This window comes from Oncorhynchus kisutch, linkage group LG17, assembly GCF_002021735.2.
Source record: "Oncorhynchus kisutch isolate 150728-3 linkage group LG17, Okis_V2, whole genome shotgun sequence".
Lineage (NCBI taxonomy): Eukaryota > Metazoa > Chordata > Actinopteri > Salmoniformes > Salmonidae > Oncorhynchus > Oncorhynchus kisutch.
Genome location: NC_034190.2, coordinates 77,170,575 through 77,195,015, shown reverse-complemented (window position 1 = coordinate 77,195,015; position 24,441 = coordinate 77,170,575). Strand labels below are relative to the sequence as shown.

The window sequence follows — 24,441 nt, the reverse complement described above, 5'->3', positions numbered from 1 at the left end:
TCTCGCTACACTAACTATACTTTACATCTCCTTCACAACTATACATATCCCTACACTAATACATCTCCCTACACTAACTATAATATACTCCCCTACACTTAACTATAACATCTACCTACACTAACTATACATCTCCTTACACTAACTATACATCTCCTACCGTAACTATACATTCTCCCTACACTAACATAATATACATCTCCTTACACTAATTATCCTCTCACATCTCGCTACACTAACTATACTTTACATCTCCTTACACTAACTAACTCCCTAACTATAACATCTCCCTACACAAACTATACATCTCCATACACTAACTATACATCTCCTTATACACTAACTATACATCTCCTACACACTATACAATCTCCTACAATAAATACATCTCCCTACACTAACTATACATCTCCCTACACTAACTGTACATCTCCTTACACTATCTAGGACATCTCCCTACACTAACTATACAATCTCCCTACACTAACTGTACATCTCCCTACACTAACTATACATCTTGCTACACTAACTATACTTTACATCTCCTTACACTAACTATACATCTCCTTACACTAACTATACAATCTCCCTACACTAACTATACATCTCCCTACACTAACTATATCTCCCTACACTAACTATACATCTCCTTACACTAACTATACATCTCCCTACACTAACTATACATCTCCCCTACACTAACTATAATATACATCTCCCTACACTAACTATACATCTCCTACACTAACTATACAGCTCGCTACACTAACTATACTTTACATGTCCTTACACGAACTACACTAACTATACATCTCCCTACACAAACTATACTTTACATCTCCTTACAATAACTATACATCTCCTTACACTAACTATACATCTCCCTACACTAACTATACATCTCGCTTACACTAACTATACTTTACATGTCCTTACACTAACTACACTAACTATACATCTCCCTACACAAACTATACTTTACATCTCCTTACAATAACTATACATCTCCTTACAATAACTATACATCTCCTTACAATAACTATACATCTCCTTACACTAACTATAATATACATCTCCTTACACTAACTATACATCTCCCTACACTAACTATACATCTCCTTACACTAAGTATACATTTCCCTACACTAACTATACATCTCCCTACACTAACTATACATCTCCCTACTGTAACTATACATCTCCCTACAGTAACTATACATCTCACTACACTAACTATACATCTCCTTACACTAACTATACATCTCCCTACACTAACTATACATCTCCCTACACTAACTGTACATCTCCTTACACTAACTATACATCTCCTTACACTAACTATAATATACATCTCCTTACACTAACTATACATCTCCCTACACTAACTATACATCTCCCTAAACTAACTATACATCTCCCTACACTAACTATACTTCTCCTTACAATAACTATACATCTCCCTACACTAACTATACATCTCCTTACACTAACTATACATCTCCCTACACTAAATATACTTGACATCTCCTTACACTAACTATACATCTTGCTACACTAACTATACTTTACATCTCCTTACACTAACTGTACATCTCCTTACACTAACTATACATCTCCCTACACTAACTATACATCTCCCTAAACTAACTATACATCTCCCTACACTAACTATACATCTTGCTACACTAACTATACTTTACATCTCCTTACGCTAACTATACATATCCCTACACTAACTATACATCTCCCTACACTAACTATAATATACATCTCCCTACACTAATTATACATCTACCTACACTAACTATACATCTCCTTACACTAACTATACATCTCCCTACAGTAACTATACATCTCCCTACACTAACTATAATATACATCTCCCTACACTAACTATACATCTCCCTACACTAACTATACATCTCCCTACACTAACTGTACATCTCCTTACACTAACTATACATATCCCTACACTAACTATACATCTCCTTACACTAACTATACATCTCCCTACACTAACTGTACATCTCCTTACACTATCTATACATCTCCCTACACTATCTATACATCTCCCTACACTAACTGTACATCTCCCTACACTAACTATACATCTTGCTACACTAACTATACTTTACATCTCCTTACACTAACTATACATCTCCTTACACTAACTATACATCTCCCTACACTAACTATACATCTCCCTACACTAACTATATCTCCCTACACTAACTATACATCTCCTTACACTAACTATACATCTCCCTACACTAACTATACATCTCCCTACACTAACTATAATATACATCTCCCTACACTAACTATACATCTCCTTACACTAACTATACAGCTCGCTACACTAACTATACTTTACATGTCCTTACACGAACTACACTAACTATACATCTCCCTACACAAACTATACTTTACATCTCCTTACAATAACTATACATCTCCTTACACTAACTATACATCTCCCTACACTAACTATACATCTCGCTACACTAACTATACTTTACATGTCCTTACACTAACTACACTAACTATACATCTCCCTACACTAACTATATCTCCCTACACTAACTATACATCTCCTTACACTAACTATACATCTCCCTACCTTAACTATACATCTCCCTACACTAACTATACATCTCCTTACACTATCTATACATCTCCCTACACTAACTATACATCTCCCTACACTAAATATACTTGACATCTCCTTACACTAACTATACATCTTGCTACACTAACTATACTTTACATCTCCTTACACTAACTGTACATCTCCTTACACTAACTATACATCTCCCTACACTAACTATACATCTCCCCTAAACTAACTATACATCTCCCTACACTAACTATACATCTTGCTACACTAACTATACTTTACATCTCCTTACACTAATTATACATCTTCCTACACTAACTATACATCTCCTTACACTAACTATACATCTCCCTACACTAACTATACATCTCCTTACACTAACTATACATCTCCTTACACTAACTATACATCTCCCTACACTAACTATACATCTCCCTACACTAACTGTACATCTCCCTACACTAACTATACATCTCCTTACACTAACTATATCTCCCTACACTAACTATACATCTCCTTACACTAACTATACATCTCCCTACACTAACTATACATCTCCCTACACTAACTATAATATACATCTCCCTACACTAACTATACATCTCCTTACACTAACTATACAGCTCGCTACACTAACTATACTTTACATGTCCTTACACGAACTACACTAACTATACATCTCCCTACACAAACTATACTTTACATCTCCTTACAATAACTATACATCTCCTTACACTAACTATACATCTCCCTACACTAACTATACATCTCGCTACACTAACTATACTTTACATGTCCTTACACTAACTACACTAACTATACATCTCCCTACACAAACTATACTTTACATCTCCTTACAATAACTATACATCTCCTTACAATAACTATACATCTCCTTACAATAACTATACATCTCCTTACACTATCTATACATCTCCCTACACTAACTATACATCTCCCTACACTAACTATACTTTACATCTCCTTACGCTAACTATACATATCCCTACACTAACTATACATCTCCCTACACTAACTATACATCTCCCTACACTAACTATACATCTCCTTACACTAACTATACATCTCCCTACAGTAACTATACATCTCCCTACACTAACTATACATCTCCTTACACTAACTATACATCTCCCTACACTAACTATACATCTCCTTACACTAACTATACATCTCCCTACACTAACTATACTTTACATCTCCTTACAATAACTATACATCTCCTTACACTAACTATACATCTCCCTACACTAACTATACATCTCCTTACACTAACTATACATCTCCCTACACTAACTATACATCTCCCTACACTAACTATACATCTCCTTACACTAAATATAATATACATCTCCCTACACTAACTATACATCTCCCTACACTAACTGTACATCTCCTTACACTAACTATACATCTCCCTACACTAACTGTACATCTCCTTACACTATCTATACATCTCCCTACACTAACTATACATCTCCCTACACTAACTATACATCTCCCTACACTAACTATACATCTTGCTACACTAACTATACTTTACATCTCCTTACACTAACTATACATCTCCCTACACTAACTATACATCTCCTTACACTAACTATACATCTCCCTACAGTAACTATACATCTCCCTACACTAACTATACATCTCCTTACACTAACTATACATCTCCCTACACTAACTATACATCTCCTTACACTAACTATACATCTCCCTACACTAACTATACTTTACATCTCCTTACAATAACTATACATCTCCTTACACGAACTATACATCTCCCTACACTAACTATACATCTCCTTACACTAACTATACATCTCCCTACACTAACTATACATCTCCCTACACTAACTATACATCTCCTTACACTAAATATAATATACATCTCCCTACACTAACTATACATCTCCTTACACTAACTATACATCTCCTTACACTAACTATACATCTCCCTACACTAACTATAATATACATCTCCCTACACTAACTATACATCTCCCTACACTAACTATACTTTACATCTCCTTACACTAGCTACACTAACTATACATCTCCCTACACAAACTATACATCTCCATACACTAACTATACATCTCCCTACACTAACTATATATCTCCCTACACTAACTATACATCTCCCTACACTAACTCTACTTCACCCCACACTTTACATCTCCCTACTCTAACTATGACTGCATTGTTCAGGGGTAGAACGACCTTGTCAGCTCGTGGATTTGATCTAGCAACCTTTCGGTTATTGGCCCATTGCGCTAGCCACTGGGCTACCTGCCACCCCAACACTAACTATACTTTACATCTCCCTACACATTCTAGCTATTTCCATGCTCTATTGTTTTCACCTGACAGTGTAAACCAAAAAGTTCCAAACCTGAGGCATAGTTATTGGAGGAACAGTTATTTCTAGATCAGATCAGATTTTTATTGATAGACTTTCTTAGTACCCAAATGGCACTCACCTGAGCTGCCCTCCTCGCTCATTGGACGAACATTTCTAAATCTCCTATATCTATAGCTACACTGAATGTACAAAACATTAGGAACACCGTACTAATATTGAATTGCACCCCCTTTTGCCCTCAGAACAGCTTCAGTTCGTTGAGACATAGACTCTACAAGGTGTCAAGTAGAGGTCGACCGATTATGATTTTTCAACGCTGATACCGATTATTGGAGGACAAAAAAGCCGATACCGATTAATCTGACAATTTTTTAAAATGTATTTGTAATAATGACAATTACAACAATACTGAATGAACACTTATTTTAACTTAATATAATATGTCAATAAAATCAATTTAGCCTCAAATAAATAATGAAACGTGTTCAATTTGGTTTAAATAATGCAAAAACAAAGTGTTGGAGAAGAAAGTAAAAGTGCAATATGTGCCATGTAAGAAAGCTAACGTTTAAGTTCCTTGCTCAGAACATGAGAACATATGAAAGCTGGTGGTTCCTTTTAACATGAGTCTTCAATATTCCCAGGTAAGAAGTTTTAGATTGTAGTTATTGTAGGAGTTATAGGACTATTTCTCTCTATTTCTCTATTTCTCTCTATACCATTTGTATTTCATATACCTGACTATTGGATGGTCTTATAGGCACTTTAGTATTGCCAGTGTAACAGTATAGCTTCCATCCCTCTCCTCGCTCCTACCTGGTCTCGAACCAGGAACACAACGACAACAGCTACCCTTGAAGCAGTGTTACCCATTTAGAGCAAGGGGAACAACTACTCCAATTCTCAGAGCGAGAGACGTTTGAAACGCTATTAGCGCGCACCCTGCTAACTAGCTAGCCATTTCACATCACATCGTTACACCAGCCTAATCTCGGGAGATGATAGGCTTGAAGTCATGAACAGCAGAGCTCCTGGCAAAACACATGAAAGTGCTGTTTGAACGAATGCTTACGAGCCTGCTGGTGCCTACCATCGCTCAGTCAGACTGCTCTATCAAATCATAGACTTAATTATACATAATAACACACAGAAATGCGAGCCTTAGGCCATTAATATGGTCGATTCCGGAAACTATCATCTCGAAAACAAGACGTTTATTCTTTCAGTGAAATACGGAACCGTTCCGTATTGTATCTAACAGGTGGCATCCATCAGTCTAAATATTCCTGTTACATTGCACAACCTTCAATGTTATGTCATAATTACGTAAAATTCGGGCAAATTAGTTCGCAATGAGCCAGGCGGCCCAAACTGTGCAAAGAACGCAAGAGAAGTGACACAATTTCACCTGGTTAATATTGCCTGCTAACCTGGATTTATTTTAGCTGAAAATGCAGGTTTAAAAATGTATACTTCTGTGTATTGATTTTCAGAAAGGCATTGGTGTTTATGGTTAGGTACATGTTGGAGCAACGACAGTCCTTTTTCGCGAATGCGCACTGCATTATATGCAATCCAGGGAACGCTAGATCAACTAGTAATATCATCAACCATGTATAGTTATAACTAGTGATTATGATTGATTAAGTTTAATACTAGCTAGCAACTTACCTTGGCTTCTTACTGCATTCGCGTAACAGGCAGGCTCCTCGTAGAGTGCAATGAGAGGCAGGTGGTTAGAGCGTTGGACTAGTTAACCATAAGGTTGCAAGATTGAATCCCTGAGCTGACAAGGTAAAAATCTGTCGTTCTGCCCCTGAACAAGGCAGTTAACCCACCGTTCCTAGGCCGTCATTGAAATTAAAAATGTGTTCTTAACTGACTTGCCAAGTTAAATAAAGATTAAATAAAGGTGTAAAAAAAAAGAAGGCAAAATCGGCATCCAAAATGACCGATTGTTATGAAAACTTGAAATCGGCCCTAATTTTGTCTTGCCCATTCACCCTCAGAATGGCACACATACACAATCCATCTCTCAATTGTCACAATGCTTAAAAATCCTTCTTTAACAGGTGACATCAATAAGGAATCATAGCTTTCACCTGGAATTTCCTGGTCAGTTTGGGAAGAGCAGGTGTTCCTAATGTTTTGTATACTCTGTGTATATATTGTCATTCTTGTACTGACAGATACTTCATTACAGACATGTCACATATACAGAACGTATTATTTCGTAACATTTATCAATAGCAGACCTTAATTCAAATACTATTTGCTTTATTTCAAATTCTTTAAGCATTTCCTTTAGCCTGCCTGGAGTGGCACTTTGGTGGGGCCAAGTTGGCGAGGACAGGGTTTGCACTGTTGGGGACTTTTCTATTGTTTCGATTTTTGATATATTCCTTTCTTTGCGGGTGTCTTAAATACTTTTCTCAGAACTGGAGGAGTCTCAGCGTAGTTGTCCACCGTGGTGGTATAAGTTCTCCAACATGGTCCTCATCTGGGAGTGTTGTCCCATCTGGTTGAAGATCAAGGAGATCGTCAATCTGATCGTCATGGACCCCTTCGTGGACCTGGCCATCACTGTCTGCATCGTCCTCAACACCCTGTTCATGGCCATGGAGCACTATCCCATGACCCCGCACTTTGAGGAGGTGCTGTTCGTGGGAAACTTGGTGAGGATTTCACTATCTCTTTTTTGTGTGGTATTACTGCAATTGATTTATTTTACAGCCGTTTTAAGCTGGTACTTAAAGGGCACTTTACCACTTTTTAACCTTAAGAAGTGGTGTAGTGCCCCTTTAAAGGGTACTTTGAGCTGGTACTAAGCTGGTATTTGTATAGTATTAAAACCCTTTCCTTCAGTCAAATTACAAGGGGCCTCATGGGCAGAATTGTATTAATAATCATAATCATAATTAATAAAAAATAAAATAAATTAAAGGCCCGAAAATCTGGTGTTTCTATGTCAAACCATTTTGTTATATTTGAGTCTTCATTGATGTATCTAAAGTGTAATATTGGGTTGCAAACTGAAATATTTTATACATTTCAACTCTATATCTGACATGGTACAAGTGTGTTCTTTTTTTAAAAGCCATAACCTTGTGTGTGAGGTGTATACTTTTGTTTCAAAGTAGATTTGTTTAAGACTACCAAGAAACACTCTGTGTGAACCTGATTTAGCCCATTGCAGTAAAAGGTTAACTAAGAATGTATATGGAAGCGTTAGACATTTTCTATTATTGACCTCAAATAATTCAACACAATGAATAGGACAGTAAGTAGAGGCCAGGGAACAGGAAAGAATGTAGTAGAGTATGTGCCAAATTGGTAGTGGGACAGATACACTACATGATCAAAAGTATGTGGACACCTGCTTGTCTAACATCATTCTAAAATCATGGGCATTAATATGGAGTTGTTCCCCTCTTTGCTGCTATGTCAGCCTCCACTCTTCTGGGAAGGCTTTACACTAGCTGTAGGAACATTGCTGCTATAACAGCCTCCACTCTTCTGGGAAGGCTTTCCACTAGATGTTGGATCATTGCAGCGGGGACTTGATTCCATTTAGCCACAAGAGCATTAGTGAGGTCAGGCACAGATGTTGGGTGTTAGAACTGGCTCGCAGTCGTCGGTCCAATTCATCCCAAAGGTGTTCGATGGAGTTGAGGTCAAACCATTTCAGTATGCGCCTTGCTTTGTGCACAGGGCATTTGTCGGAAAGTTGGAAGCACAGAATTGTCTAGAATGTCATTGTATGCTGTAGTGTTAAGATTTCCGTTCACTGGAACTAAGAAAAACAACCCCAGACCATTATTCCTCCTCCACCAAACTTTACAGTTGGCCCTATGCATTTGGACAGGTAGTGTTCTCCTGGCATCCGCCAAACCCAGATTTGTCCGTAGGACTGCCAGAAGGTGAAGGGTGATTCATCACTCCAGAGAACACGTTTCCACTGCTCCAAAGTCCAATGGCGTCGAGCTTTACACCACTCCAGCTGACGCTTGGCAATGCACATGGTGTTCTTAGGCTTGTGTGCGGCTTCTTTGCCATGGAAACCCATTTCCTGTAGCTCCTAACGAACAGTTATTGTGCTGACATTGCTTCGAGAGGCAGTTTGGACCTCGGTAGTGAGTGATATACCCTAGGATAGGCGATTTAGAGCGAGTCGATCCCGTTCTGTGAGCTTGTGCGGCCTACCACTTCGCGGCTAAGCTGCTGTTGCTCCTAGACGTTTCCACTTCACAATAACAGCACTTACAGTTTACTGGGGCAGCCCTAGCAGGGCAGAAATTTTACGAACTGACTTATTGGATAGGTGACATCCTATGACGGTGCCACGTTGAAAGTCAACGAGCTCTTCAGTATGGGCCATTCCACTGCTTATGTTTGTCTATGGAGATGGCATGGCTGTGTGCTCAATGTTATACACCTGTCAGGGGTGTTCACATCTGTGTATGGCCTAACCGCTAGCTAGAACATCCCAGGACAATCTCTATCTCTCTCTCTCCAGTAGTTGTACCCTCATTCCATATATTCTCCCCCCCCCCCCCTGTCTATAGACTTTTCTTCCCTTCTCTCCTCTCCTCCCTCCCTCCTTACATTTGTCATTTTAGTCATTTAGCAGGCACTCTTATCCAGAGTGACTTACAGTAGTGAGAGCATACATTTTCATACTTTTTTGTACTGGTCCCATGTGGGAGTCGAACCCACAACCCTGGCATTGCAAGCTCCATGCTCTACCCCCAATTTCTTACATGGGACTAGTCTGGTCTGTAGAGGGGCGTCTCTCTCTCCCTCTCCCTCTCCCTCTCTCTCCCCCTCTTTCTCCCTCTCTCTCCCTCTCCCCTAGCAGTGTCCAGACAGCACTCTGTTTCACTCTCCCTGCGGTCTCTGTGCTGGTGGGAGACCTACATTAATATTGTATGCTGCCTGATCGATTAGCTTCTCTAAAATGGGGCCTGAATCACTGCTCTCTTCCTTTGAAAACCCAAACTAGGCTTTTTACCATTAGCATTTCTACAGAAACGGTGTCTAGTTCTTGAGCAGCACATTTCATCATATTCTACTAGCATATTAGCATTGATAGCTTGCTTATTTGCTTAGGCCTACTACCTAATGCTAGCTAAAGCTAATAGCTAATATTGTTAGCATGGATAGCACAGCAGTATACGACAGTCACTCTGTTTGTGCTAAGGGTATGATATTTATAACAGCGGTTTGATCAATAATAGCAGCCGAAAAACATATCACTTTCATTAAATTGTGAGAAACAGATATGCTCTTCACAGCCTGACGAAGATAACATGCAATATGTCACTTACTATCTGATTTGATTAGAGCAGTGTGTGTATGTGTGAAATAGCAGTTAAAAACAGCAGGTAAAAACGGTGTATTATAGGGTTGGGAATTGCCAGGGACCTCACGATACTGTATTATCATGATACTTAGATGCCGATACGATATGTATTACGATTCCCACGATTCTATATGTATTGTGATTTGATGTTCCAACCTTATTGCTCACTCTATGTCTGCTGCAAAGGGGCAAGAGAGAGCCATAAGAAAACAACACTATATGTCTGCTTGCAAAGGGGCAAGAGAGAGCCATAAGAAAACAACACTATATGTCGGCTGCAAAGGGGCAAGAGAGAGCCATAAGAAAACAACACTATATGTCTGCTGCAAAGGGACAAGAGAGAGCCATAAGAAAACAACACTATCTGTCTGCTGCAAAGGGGCAAGAGAGAGCCATAAGAAAACAACACTATATGTCTGCTGCAAAGGGACAAGAGAGAGCCATAAGAAAACAACACTATATGTCTGCTGCAAAGGGGCAAGAGAGAGCCATAAGAAAACAACACTATATGTCTGCTGCAAAGGGGCAAGAGAGAGCCATAAGAAAACAACACTATATGTCTACTGCAAAGGGGCAAGAGAGAGCCATAAGAAAACAACACTATATGTCTGCTGCAAAGGGGAAAGAGAGAGCCATAAGAAAACAACACTATATGTCTGCTGCAAAGGGGCAAGAGAGAGCCATAAGAAAACAACACTATATGTCTGCTGCAAAGGGACAAGAGAGAGCCATAAGAAAACAACACTATATGTCTGCTGCAAAGGGGCAAGAGAGAGCCATAAGAAAACAACACTATATGTCTGCTGCAAAGGGACAAGAGAGAGCCATAAGAAAACAACACTATATGTCTGCTGCAAAGGGGCAAGAGAGAGCCATAAGAAAACAACACTATATGTCTGCTGCAAAGGGACAAAAGAGAGCCATAAGAAAACAACACTATATGTCTGCTGCAAAGGGGCAAGAGAGAGCCATAAGAAAACAACACTATATGTCTGCTGCAAAGGGGCAAGAGAGAGCCATAAGAAAACAACACTATATGTCTGCTGCAAAGGGACAAGAGAGAGCCATAAGAAAACAACACTATATGTCTGCTGCAAAGGGGCAAGAGAGAGCCATAAGAAAACAAGTTTTGATCAGTCATGGAAATTAAAGTGCTGAAAACAAATTGGCTCCCTGTTTAAAAAGAAGATGGAGAACAAGCTATGAAGGAAAAATACTGGAGTTTTGGTGCAGGTACAGCCAACTAGCACAGATACAGCCCCGTGCCTGGCCACGCCTTGATCTATGGACACCTCCATGATTAACTACGACCTTCAATCATTCATTACACTCAGATTAACTATGACGTTTAGTCATTCATTACACTCAGATTAACTATGACGTTTAGTCATTCATTACACTCAGATTAACTATGACCTTCAATCATTCATTAGAATCGGATGAACTATGACCTTCAGCCATTTATTAGAATCAGATTAGCAGAACACAGAGGTGTGACAATATCCTTACTGACTTCAGAGCAGCTGTGAGATTTGGAAAGACAAAATGTCACTGTCATGGGTGGCTAGTTTTGCATATTTTCACGGTCTGAAAAGTACTAGCCTCTGGATAGCGGTCCACCTTAATTTCGATGTAAAATAGTGCTTACTGCACCCTTTTTGAATAATTACAATACGAGTTCGTACAGTACATCTGACCTCTGTTGGTCCCTGTGACAAGGTAAAGGTTCTAGTAGCAGTTACTCTACCTGACCTCTGACCTCTATCCATCCCTGCCAGGTGTTCACAGGGATCTTTGCTGTGGAGATGTTTGCCAAGTTGGTTGCCATGGATCCCTACTACTACTTCCAGGAGGGGTGGAACTGCTTCGATGGCTTCATTGTGACTCTGTCCTTAGTGGAGCTGGCATTGGCTGACGTGGAGGGGCTGTCCGTGCTCAGATCATTCCGATTGGTAAACTCTTTTTGAGCCATGTCCTCCCCTCAAAATATACGTGTTTGTTGTGTATTCAAATGATGTTAAATACACAGTGTGCATTGATTCAGTTACTGAATGATTACATGGTTATTGCTCAGCTACAGTACTGTCTCTATTATAGTGATACATTTACTATGTGAAAAATCACTTATATACTGCCTTACTATTCTATGTAAAGCTACTTTTCAACACATATGTATGGTCTTATTTGGAGCCAGTTTTCTACAGCAGGAAAATAAATCTGCAGTAACAGGAAATGTGGATTATAATTCATGGATATTTTTGTATGGGTTAATACATTTTTAGTCAGGGCAAATAAAGTCTGAAATTTCAAAGTGGTCTAAGGCACTGCATTGCAGTGCAAGCTGTGCCTCTAGATATTCTGGGTTCGAGTCCAGGCTCTGTCGCAGCTGGACGTTATTGGGAGGCCCATGGGGTGGTGCACAATTGGCCCAGCGTCGTCCAGGTTAGGGGAGGGTTTGGCCGGCAGGGATGTCCTTATCCCATCGCGCACTAGCAACTCCTGTGACTGGCCGGGTGCAGTGCACGCTGACACGGTCGCCAGATGCACAGTGTTTCCTCCGACGCATTAGTGCGGCTGGCTTCCAGGTTAAGTGGAAATTGTGTCAAGAAGCAGTGCGGCTTGGTTGGGTTGTGTTTCGGAGGACACGCAGCTCTCGACCTTCGCTTCTCCCAAGTCCGTACGGGAGTTGCAGCAATGAGACAAGACTGTAACTACCAATTGGATACCACGAAATTGGGGAGAAAAACGGGTAAAAGTAACAAAAAACACAATACACTACAAGTTTGCAATTCCTGCTGTGCAGGAAACTTGTCAGCAACAAAATAGTGATCGAATTCTGTGTAACTGCTACTTCTACCTCTATAGCAATTACCATGCCAATACCCCAAGAGCCATTGCTGCTACAGGGCTATTGATCACTCAACCCTCTGCTGATAATATGCATTTTCCTCTCTCCCTTCTTCTGTCATTCTCACATCTTCTCTTTGTCCCTCTCTTCCTCCACCTCTCTCCCCACTCAGCTGAGAGTGTTTAAACTGGCCAAGTCATGGCCCACACTCAACATGCTGATTAAGATTATCGGTAACTCTGTGGGCGCCCTGGGAAACCTGACCCTCGTCTTAGCTCTCATCGTCTTCATCTTTGCCGTGGTCGGCATGCAGCTGTTCGGCAAGAACTACAAGGACTGTGTGTGTAAGATTGCCCTGGACTGTCAGCTGCCCCGCTGGCACATGCACGACTTCTTCCACTCGTTCCTGATGGTGTTCCGGGTGCTGTGCGGGGAGTGGATCGAGACCATGTGGGACTGTATGGAGGTGGCTGGCCAGGGCATGTGTCTCATCGTCTTCATGATGGTCATGGTCATCGGGAACTTGGTGGTAAGTGTCCTCTGAGTGTATGGTTGGGATGGGGAATGTTAGCCTTCCCGACGGACAGTTCTCAAACCCCAGTCTCCATGGCGAGGGCAGTGACTGTAACCGCTGGCCCAAGAAACGTAAGTCTCTGGGGAGAGCAGTTTGCTGTCTTATGAACGCCATATTCGTTGCACTACCCCCACCGAACAAGAGAGTGTGTCCCAAGCTACACATACCAGGTCCCGTTTGTACACACATCTCTGTTGGCCATATCAGATCCACTCTCACGTCTGACCCAGTGTGTCTCCTCTCCTCCCTACAGGTGTTGAACCTTTTCCTTGCCTTGCTGCTGTCCTCGTTCAGTGCAGACAATTTAGCCGCAACAGATGACGACGGAGAAATGAACAACCTTCAGATCTCCGTCATCCGCATCAAGAAGGGCATCGCCTGGTTCAAGATCAAGCTGGCAGAGTTGGTGCTCAGCTTGACCAAGAAGCCTCCGGTGGAGGATGAACAGAAAACCGTAGACGACATGTACGACAAGAAACTGAACTGTATCGCCAACCAGAGTGGTGTGGATATCAACCGTGACCTGGACTACACCAAGAATGGTAACGGCACCGCTAGTGGTATGGGAAGCAGCTTCGGGAGGTACTTGATCGACGAGGACCACATGTCGTTCATCCACAACCCTAACCTGACCGTGTGCGTTCCTATCGCGGTCGGAGAGTCTGACTTCGAGAACCTCAACACTGAGGAATTCAGCAGCGAGTCGGAGAACGAGAACAGCAAAGATGTGAGTGAACAGATTTAGTTAGCCACATTTTGAGTGATAATGTAGTGTATATGTTGTCATGACAACATGACAAATCAACAGGGCTCCGATGTAAAGTAGTGCACTATAAGGAATAGTGTACTACTTTACAGTTTATCTCTAGTTAATTTTGTTGTAGTAATATTTTGGTAATGTTGCAGGAGGTAATGTTGGGGTTATGTTGTAGTAATGCTATGGTAATGTAGGGGGTAATGTCGGGGGGTATGTTATATTAATGTTTTGGTAATGTTTCAGGAGGTAATGTTAGGGGTATGGTGCAGCAATGATGTGGTAATGTTGTGAGAGGTAATGTTGTGGTTATGTTGTAGTAATGTTGTGGTAATGTCACAGGATGTAATGCAGAGTTATGTTGTAGTAATGTTGCGGTAATGTTGTAGGAGGTAATGTTGGGGTTATTGTGTAGTGATGTTTTGGTAATGTTGCAGGAGTTAATATTGGTGTTATGGTGTAGTGATGTTTTGGTAATGTTGCGGGAGTTAATGTTAGGGTTATGGTGTAGGGATGTTTTGGTAATGTCGCAGGTGTTAATGTCGGGGTTATGGTGGAGTAATGTTGCGATAATGTTGCTGGAGGTAATGTTGGGGTTATGGTATAGGGATGTTTTGGTAATGTTGCTGGAGTTAATGTTGGTGTTATGGTGTAGTAAAGTTGAGATAATGTTGCTGGAGGTAATGTTGGGGTTAAGGTGTAGGGATGTTTTGGTAATGTTGCAGGAGTTAATGTTGGGGTTATGGTGTAGTAAAGTTGCGATAATGTTGCTGGAGGTAATGTTGGGGTTATGGTGTAGGGATGTTTTGATAATGTTGCAGGAGTTAATGTTAGGGCTATGTTGTAATAATGTTTTGGAATTATGTTGTATTTATACACGGGGTAAGTAATGCTGTGGTTAATCTGTAGTTATGTTGTGGTAATGTTGTAATAATGTTGCAGTAATGTGGTCTGGGGATAATGTTGTAGTAGACAAATGTTGTAGTTATGTTGTAGTAATGTTTCAGTTTTGTTTGGTAGTTTTGTGGTTATGTTTTAGTAATGTTTTGGTAATGTTGTGGTACTGTTGTGGTAATGTTATTGCAATGTTGTGGTCATGTTGTGGTAATGGTGTAGTAATGTTGTGGAAGTGTTGTTGTAATGCTTTACTCCATGGTTGTTATTGTTGTTGTGGCCTCCTGGCTGTAAAGTATGGGTATGGTCACCAATGTAACAATAGTTTCATGTCCAAAGCTCTGATGTAATTCCATTACTCAATAGTATACACACTCATATACAGTTGAATTGGGAAGTTTACGTACACTTAGGTTGGAGTCATTAAAACTAGTTTTTCAACCACTCCACAAATGTATTGTTAACAAACTATAGCTTTGGCAAGTCGGTTAGGACATCTACTTTGTGCAAGTCATTTTCCCAACAATTGTTTACAGACAGATTATTTCACGCATAATTCACTGTATCACAATTCCAGTGGGTCAGAAGTTTACTTACACTAAGTTGACTATGCCTTTAAACAGCTTGGAAAATTCCAGAAAATTATGTCATGGCTTTAGAAGCTTCTGGTGGGCTAATTTACATAATTTGAGTCAATTGGAGGTGTACCTGTGGATGTATTTCAAGGCCTACCTTCAAACTCAGCGCCTCTTTGCTTGACATCATGGGAAAATCCAAAGAAATCCGCCAAGACCTCTCTCCCTCTCTCTCTCTGTCTGTATATGTGTGTCTCTCTGTCTCTCCGTCTCTCCGTCTCTCTCTGTGTCTGTCTGTATATGTGTGTCTCTCTGTCTCTCCCTCTCTCTCTGAGTCTGTCTGAATCTGTGTGTCTCTGTCTCTCTGCGTCTGTCTGTATCTGTGTGTGTAGCTGGATGACACCAGCTCATCAGAGGGCAGCACCATAGACATCAAGCCTGATGTGGAGGTGGAGGCGGTGGTGGTGGAGGCTGAAGAAGTGTACTTAGACCCAGAAAACTGTTGGACACCTGGTAGGACTGCACCCTGTCCCTCCCTGCCTCTCCCTTCCCTGCCCCGCCCTGAACCACCGCAGCCTGACCCTCCCGTCCTCTACTGCCCTCCCCCACCTTCCCTGTCCTGAACCACCACGGCCTGATGCTCCCGTCCTCTACTGCCCTCCCCCACCTTCCCTGCCCTGAACCACCACGGCCTGACGCTCCCGTCCTCTACTGCCCTCCCCCACCTTCCCTGCCCTACCCTGAACCACCACGGCCTGATGCTCCCGTCCTCTACTGCCCTCCCCCACCTTCCCTGCCCTACCCTGAACCACCACGGCCTGATGCTCCCGTCCTCTACTGCCCTCCCCCACCTTCCCTGCCCTGAACCACCACGGCCTGACGCTCCCGTCCTCTACTGCCCTCCCCCACCTTCCCTGCCCTGCCCTGAACCACCACGGCCTGACGCTCCCGTCCTCTACTGCCCTCCCCCACCTTCCCTTCCCTGAACCACCACGGCCTGACGCTCCCGTCCTCTACTGCCCTCCCCCACCTTCCCTTCCCTGAACCACCACGGCCTGACGCTCCCGTCCTCTACTGCCCTCCCCCACCTTCCCTGCCCTACCCTGAACCACCACGGCCTGATGCTCCCGTCCTCTACTGCCCTCCCCCACCTTCCCTGCCCTGAACCACCACGGCCTGACGCTCCCGTCCTCTACTGCCCTCCCCCACCTTCCCTGCCCTGAACCACCGCAGCCTGATGCTCCCGTCCTCTACTGCCCTCCCCCACCTTCCCTTCCCTGTCCTGAACCACCACGGCCTGATGCTCCCGTCCTCTACTGCCCTCCCCCACCTTCCCTGCCCTGAACCACCACGGCCTGATGCTCCCGTCCTCTACTGCCCTCCCCCACCTTCCCTTCCCTGCCCTGAACCACCACGGCCTGATGCTCCCGTCCTCTACTGCCCTCCCCCACCTTCCCTGCCCTGAACCACCACGGCCTGATGCTCCCGTCCTCTACTGCCCTCCCCCACCTTCCCTGCCCTGAACCACCACGGCCTGACGCTCCCGTCCTCTACTGCCCTCCCCCACCTTCCCTTCCCTGCCCTGAACCACCACGGCCTGACGCTCCCGTCCTCTACTGCCCTCCCCCACCTTCCCTGCCCTGAACCACCACGGCCTGATGCTCCCGTCCTCTACTGCCCTCCCCCACCTTCCCTTCCCTGCCCTGAACCACCACGGCCTGACGCTCCCGTCCTCTACTGCCCTCCCCCACCTTCCCTTCCCTGCCCTGAACCACCACGGCCTGATGCTCCCGTCCTCTACTGCCCTCCCCCACCTCCCCTTCCCTGCCCTGAACCACCACGGCCTGACGCTCCCATCCTCTACTGCCCTCCCCCACCTTCCCTGCCCTGAACCACCACGGCCTGACCCTCCCGTCCTCTACTGCCCTCCCCCACCTTCCCTGCCCTGCCCTGAACCACCACGGCCTGACGCTCCCGTCCTCTACTGCCCTCCCCCACCTTCCCTGTCCTGAACCACCACGGCCTGATGCTCCCGTCCTCTACTGCCCTCCCCCACCTTCCCTGCCCTGAACCACCACGGCCTGACGCTCCCGTCCTCTACTGCCCTCCCCCACCTTCCCTGCCCTGAACCACCGCAGCCTGATGCTCCCGTCCTCTACTGCCCTCCCCCACCTTCCCTTCCCTGTCCTGAACCACCACGGCCTGATGCTCCCGTCCTCTACTGCCCTCCCCCACCTTCCCTGCCCTGAACCACCACGGCCTGATGCTCCCGTCCTCTACTGCCCTCCCCCACCTTCCCTTCCCTGCCCTGAACCACCACGGCCTGATGCTCCCGTCCTCTACTGCCCTCCCCCACCTTCCCTGCCCTGAACCACCACGGCCTGATGCTCCCGTCCTCTACTGCCCTCCACCACCTTCCCTGCCCTGCCCTGAACCACCACGGCCTGATGCTCCCGTCCTCTACTGCCCTCCCCCACCTTCCCTGCCCTACCCTGAACCACCACGGCCTGATGCTCCCGTCCTCTTCTGCCCTCCCCCACCTTCCCTGCCCTGAACCACCACGGCCTGACGCTCCCGTCCTCTACTGCCCTCCCCCACCTTCCCTGCCCTACCCTGAACCACCACGGCCTGATGCTCCCGTCCTCTACTGCCCTCCCCCACCTTCCCTGCCCTGAACCACCACGGCCTGACGCTCCCGTCCTCTACTGCCCTCCCCCACCTTCCCTGTCCTGAACCACCGCAGCCTGATGCTCCCGTCCTCTACTGCCCTCCCCCCACCTTCCCTTCCCTGTCCTGAACCACCACGGCCTGATGCTCCCGTCCTCTACTGCCCTCCCCCACCTTCCCTGTCCTGAACCACCACGGCCTGATGCTCCTGTCCTCTACTGCCCTCCCCCACCTTCCCTGCCCTGAACCACCACGGCCTGATGCTCCCGTCCTCTACTGCCCTCCCCCACCTTCCCTTCCCTGAACCACCACGGCCTGACGCTCCCGTCCTCTACTGCCCTCCCCCACCTTCCCTTCCCTGAACCACCACGGCCTGACGCTCCCGTCCTCTACTGCCCTCCCCCACCTTCCCTGCCCTACCCTGAACCACCACGGCCTGATGCTCCCGTCCTCTACTGCCCTCCCCCACCTTCCCTGCCCTGAACCACCACGGCCTGACGCTCCCGTCCTCTACTGCCCTCCCCCACCTTCCCTGCCCTGAACCACCGCAGCCTGATGCTCCCGTCCTCTACTGCCCTCCCCCACCTTCCCTTCCCTGTCCTGAACCACCACGGCCTGATGCTCCCGTCCTCTACTGCCCTCCCCCACCTTCCCTGCCCTGAACCACCACGGCCTGATGCTCCCGTCCTCTACTGCCCTCCCCCACCTTCCCTTCCCTGCCCTGAACCACCACGGCCTGATGCTCCCGTCCTCTACTGCCCTCCCCCACCTTCCCTGCCCTGAACCACCACGGCCTGATGCTCCCGTCCTCTACTGCCCTCCCCCACCTTCCCTGCCCTGAACCACCACGGCCTGACGCTCCCGTCCTCTACTGCCCTCCCCCACCTTCCCTTCCCTGCCCTGAACCACCACGGCCTGACGCTCCCGTCCTCTACTGCCCTCCCCCACCTTCCCTGCCCTGAACCACCACGGCCTGATGCTCCCGTCCTCTACTGCCCTCCCCCACCTTCCCTTCCCTGCCCTGAACCACCACGGCCTGACGCTCCCGTCCTCTACTGCCCTCCCCCACCTTCCCTTCCCTGCCCTGAACCACCACGGCCTGATGCTCCCGTCCTCTACTGCCCTCCCCCACCTCCCCTTCCCTGCCCTGAACCACCACGGCCTGACGCTCCCATCCTCTACTGCCCTCCCCCACCTTCCCTGCCCTGAACCACCACGGCCTGACCCTCCCGTCCTCTACTGCCCTCCCCCACCTTCCCTGCCCTGCCCTGAACCACCACGGCCTGACGCTCCCGTCCTCTACTGCCCTCCCCCACCTTCCCTGTCCTGAACCACCACGGCCTGATGCTCCCGTCCTCTACTGCCCTCCCCCACCTTCCCTGCCCTGAACCACCACGGCCTGACGCTCCCGTCCTCTACTGCCCTCCCCCACCTTCCCTGCCCTGAACCACCGCAGCCTGATGCTCCCGTCCTCTACTGCCCTCCCCCACCTTCCCTTCCCTGTCCTGAACCACCACGGCCTGATGCTCCCGTCCTCTACTGCCCTCCCCCACCTTCCCTGCCCTGAACCACCACGGCCTGATGCTCCCGTCCTCTACTGCCCTCCCCCACCTTCCCTTCCCTGCCCTGAACCACCACGGCCTGATGCTCCCGTCCTCTACTGCCCTCCCCCACCTTCCCTGCCCTGAACCACCACGGCCTGATGCTCCCGTCCTCTACTGCCCTCCACCACCTTCCCTGCCCTGCCCTGAACCACCACGGCCTGATGCTCCCGTCCTCTACTGCCCTCCCCCACCTTCCCTGCCCTACCCTGAACCACCACGGCCTGATGCTCCCGTCCTCTTCTGCCCTCCCCCACCTTCCCTGCCCTGAACCACCACGGCCTGACGCTCCCGTCCTCTACTGCCCTCCCCCACCTTCCCTGCCCTACCCTGAACCACCACGGCCTGATGCTCCCGTCCTCTACTGCCCTCCCCCACCTTCCCTGCCCTGAACCACCACGGCCTGACGCTCCCGTCCTCTACTGCCCTCCCCCACCTTCCCTGTCCTGAACCACCGCAGCCTGATGCTCCCGTCCTCTACTGCCCTCCCCCACCTTCCCTTCCCTGTCCTGAACCACCACGGCCTGATGCTCCCGTCCTCTACTGCCCTCCCCCACCTTCCCTGTCCTGAACCACCACGGCCTGATGCTCCTGTCCTCTACTGCCCTCCCCCACCTTCCCTGCCCTGAACCACCACGGCCTGATGCTCCCGTCCTCTACTGCCCTCCCCCACCTTCCCTTCCCTGCCCTGAACCACCACGGCCTGATGCTCCCGTCCTCTACTGCCCTCCCCCACCTTCCCTGCCCTGAACCACCACGGCCTGACCCTCCCGTCCTCTACTGCCCTCCCCCACCTTCCCTGCCCTGCCCTGAACCACCACGGCCTGATGCTCCCGTCCTCTACTGCCCTCCCCCACCTTCCCTGCCCTGAACCACCACGGCCTGACGCTCCCGTCCTCTACTGCCCTCCCCCACCTTCCCTGTCCTGAACCACCGCAGCCTGATGCTCCCGTCCTCTACTGCCCTCCCCCACCTTCCCTTCCCTGTCCTGAACCACCACGGCCTGATGCTCCCGTCCTCTACTGCCCTCCCCCACCTTCCCTGTCCTGAACCACCACGGCCTGATGCTCCTGTCCTCTACTGCCCTCCCCCACCTTCCCTGCCCTGAACCACCACGGCCTGATGCTCCCGTCCTCTACTGCCCTCCCCCACCTTCCCTTCCCTGCCCTGAACCACCACGGCCTGATGCTCCCGTCCTCTACTGCCCTCCCCCACCTTCCCTGCCCTGAACCACCACGGCCTGACCCTCCCGTCCTCTACTGCCCTCCCCCACCTTCCCTGCCCTGCCCTGAACCACCACGGCCTGACGCTCCCGTCCTCTACTGCCCTCCCCCACCTTCCCTGTCCTGAACCACCACGGCCTGATGCTCCCGTCCTCTACTGCCCTCCCCCACCTTCCCTGCCCTGAACCACCACGGCCTGACGCTCCCGTCCTCTACTGCCCTCCCCCACCTTCCCTGCCCTGAACCACCGCAGCCTGATGCTCCCGTCCTCTACTGCCCTCCCCCACCTTCCCTTCCCTGTCCTGAACCACCACGGCCTGATGCTCCCGTCCTCTACTGCCCTCCCCCACCTTCCCTGCCCTGAACCACCACGGCCTGATGCTCCCGTCCTCTACTGCCCTCCCCCACCTTCCCTTCCCTGCCCTGAACCACCACGGCCTGATGCTCCCGTCCTCTACTGCCCTCCCCCACCTTCCCTGCCCTGAACCACCACGGCCTGATGCTCCCGTCCTCTACTGCCCTCCACCACCTTCCCTGCCCTGCCCTGAACCACCACGGCCTGATGCTCCCGTCCTCTACTGCCCTCCCCCACCTTCCCTGCCCTACCCTGAACCACCACGGCCTGATGCTCCCGTCCTCTTCTGCCCTCCCCCACCTTCCCTGCCCTGAACCACCACGGCCTGACGCTCCCGTCCTCTACTGCCCTCCCCCACCTTCCCTGCCCTACCCTGAACCACCACGGCCTGATGCTCCCGTCCTCTACTGCCCTCCCCCACCTTCCCTGCCCTGAACCACCACGGCCTGACGCTCCCGTCCTCTACTGCCCTCCCCCACCTTCCCTGTCCTGAACCACCGCAGCCTGATGCTCCCGTCCTCTACTGCCCTCCCCCACCTTCCCTTCCCTGTCCTGAACCACCACGGCCTGATGCTCCCGTCCTCTACTGCCCTCCCCCACCTTCCCTGCCCTGAACCACCACGGCCTGATGCTCCCGTCCTCTACTGCCCTCCCCCACCTTCCCTTCCCTGCCCTGAACCACCACGGCCTGATGCTCCCGTCCTCTACTGCCCTCCCCCACCTTCCCTGCCCTGAACCACCACGGCCTGATGCTCCCGTCCTCTACTGCCCTCCCCCACCTTCCCTGCCCTGAACCACCACGGCCTGACGCTCCCGTCCTCTACTGCCCTCCCCCACCTTCCCTTCCCTGCCCTGAACCACCACGGCCTGACGCTCCCGTCCTCTACTGCCCTCCCCCACCTTCCCTGCCCTGAACCACCACGGCCTGACCCTCCCGTCCTCTACTGCCCTCCCCCACCTTCCCTGCCCTGAACCACCATGGCCTGACGCTCCCGTCCTCTACTGCCCTCCCCCACCTTCCCTTCCCTGCCCTGAACCACCACGGCCTGACGCTCCCGTCCTCTACTGCCCTCCCCCACCTTCCCTGTCCTGAACCACCACGGCCTGACGCTCCCGTCCTCTACTGCCCTCCCCCACCTTTCCTTGCATGCCAGTTGCCCAATTTGTAATCCCTACAAGGTATTTAAATCACAAGCAAATGACTGAGGTATCGTATTATGTGTGCCTGTCCCCTTCTATACAGAGTGTATTATCAAGTATCCTTGCTGCGATGTGCCCATCACTCACGGGTGGGGAAAATATTGGTGGTTCCTGAGAAAGACATGCTATCTTATTGTGGAGCATAACTGGTTCGAAACCGTCATTATCTTTATGATCCTACTCAGTAGTGGGGCCCTGGTAAGTCACAGTGTGGAATGTTAACACACACACGCACGCATGCACGCACACACACACGCACGCACACACACACACACACACACACACACACACACACACACACACACACACACACACACACACACACACACACACACACACACACACACACACACACACACACACACACACACACACACACACAGCTACGACCAGTGCGTGAGTGGAGAAAGTTGTCTTTTTAAGGGCTGTCTCTCTCTACCTAGAACAAGACATGGAGTGGTACAGTCACCAGGCCCAGTCTCTGAAGAGGGCGGGGGGAGGGGCCAGGCAGGAGCGTCACAGCCAGTCACTGTACTAAGGAGGGTTGGGGGAGGGGCAAGGCAGGAGCATCACAGCCAGTCACTGTATTAAAGAGGGCTGGGGGGTGGGGCCATATAGGAGCATCACAGCCTGTCACTGTACTAAAGAGGGTTGGGGGAGGGGCCATATAGGAGCATCACAGCCTGTCACTGTACTAAAGAGGGTTGGGGGAGGGGCCATATAGGAGCATCACAGCCTGTCACTGTACTAAAGAGGGTTGGGGGAGGGGCCAGATAGGAGCATCACAGCCAGTCACTGTACTGAGGGTTGGGAGAGGGGCCAGGCAGGAGCATCACAGCCAAACACTGTACTAAGGAGGGTTGGGGGAGGGGCCAGGCAGGAGCATCACAGCTAGTCACTGTACTAAGGAGGGTGGGGGCGGGGCCAGGCAGGAGCATCATAGCCAGTCACTGTACTAAAGAGGGTTGGGGGAGGGGCCAGGCAGGAGCATCACAGCCAGACACTGTACTAAGTAGGGTGGGGGGAGGGTCCAGGCAGGAGCATCACAGCCAGTCACTGTACTAAGGAGGGTGGGGGGAGGGGCCAGGCAGGAGCATCATAGCCAGTCACTGGAGTAAAGAGGGTTGGGGGTGGGGCAAGGCAGGAGCATCACAGCCTGTCACTGTACTAAGGAGGGTTGGGGGAGGGGCCATATAGGAGCATCACAGCCTGTCACTGTACTAAGGAGGGTTGGGGGAGGGGCCATATAGGAGCATCACAGCCTGTCACTGTACTAAAGAGGGTTGGGGGAGGGGCCAGATAGGAGCAGATAGGCCAGATAGGAGCATCACAGCCAGTCACTGTACTAAGGAGGGTTGGGGAGGGGCCAGGCAGGAGCATCACAGCCA

General features: G+C 48.5%; 1 protein-coding gene across 3 annotated transcripts in view; it reads left to right on the top strand.

The window, feature by feature from the left end:
• The window catches only part of LOC109908334 (sodium channel protein type 8 subunit alpha-like), a 128,976-nt gene that overhangs the window by 67,593 nt on the left and 36,942 nt on the right, over positions 1-24,441 (top strand). For all 3 annotated transcript variants that reach the window (XM_031794668.1, XM_031794667.1, XM_031794666.1), the window contains 6 exons: positions 7,437-7,675; positions 12,141-12,314; positions 13,383-13,739; positions 14,038-14,511; positions 16,400-16,520; positions 23,097-23,251. In XM_031794668.1, coding sequence (XP_031650528.1) covers positions 7,437-7,675; positions 12,141-12,314; positions 13,383-13,739; positions 14,038-14,511; positions 16,400-16,520; positions 23,097-23,251 — 1,520 coding nt within the window. The remainder of the gene's footprint in view (positions 1-7,436; positions 7,676-12,140; positions 12,315-13,382; positions 13,740-14,037; positions 14,512-16,399; positions 16,521-23,096; positions 23,252-24,441) is intronic.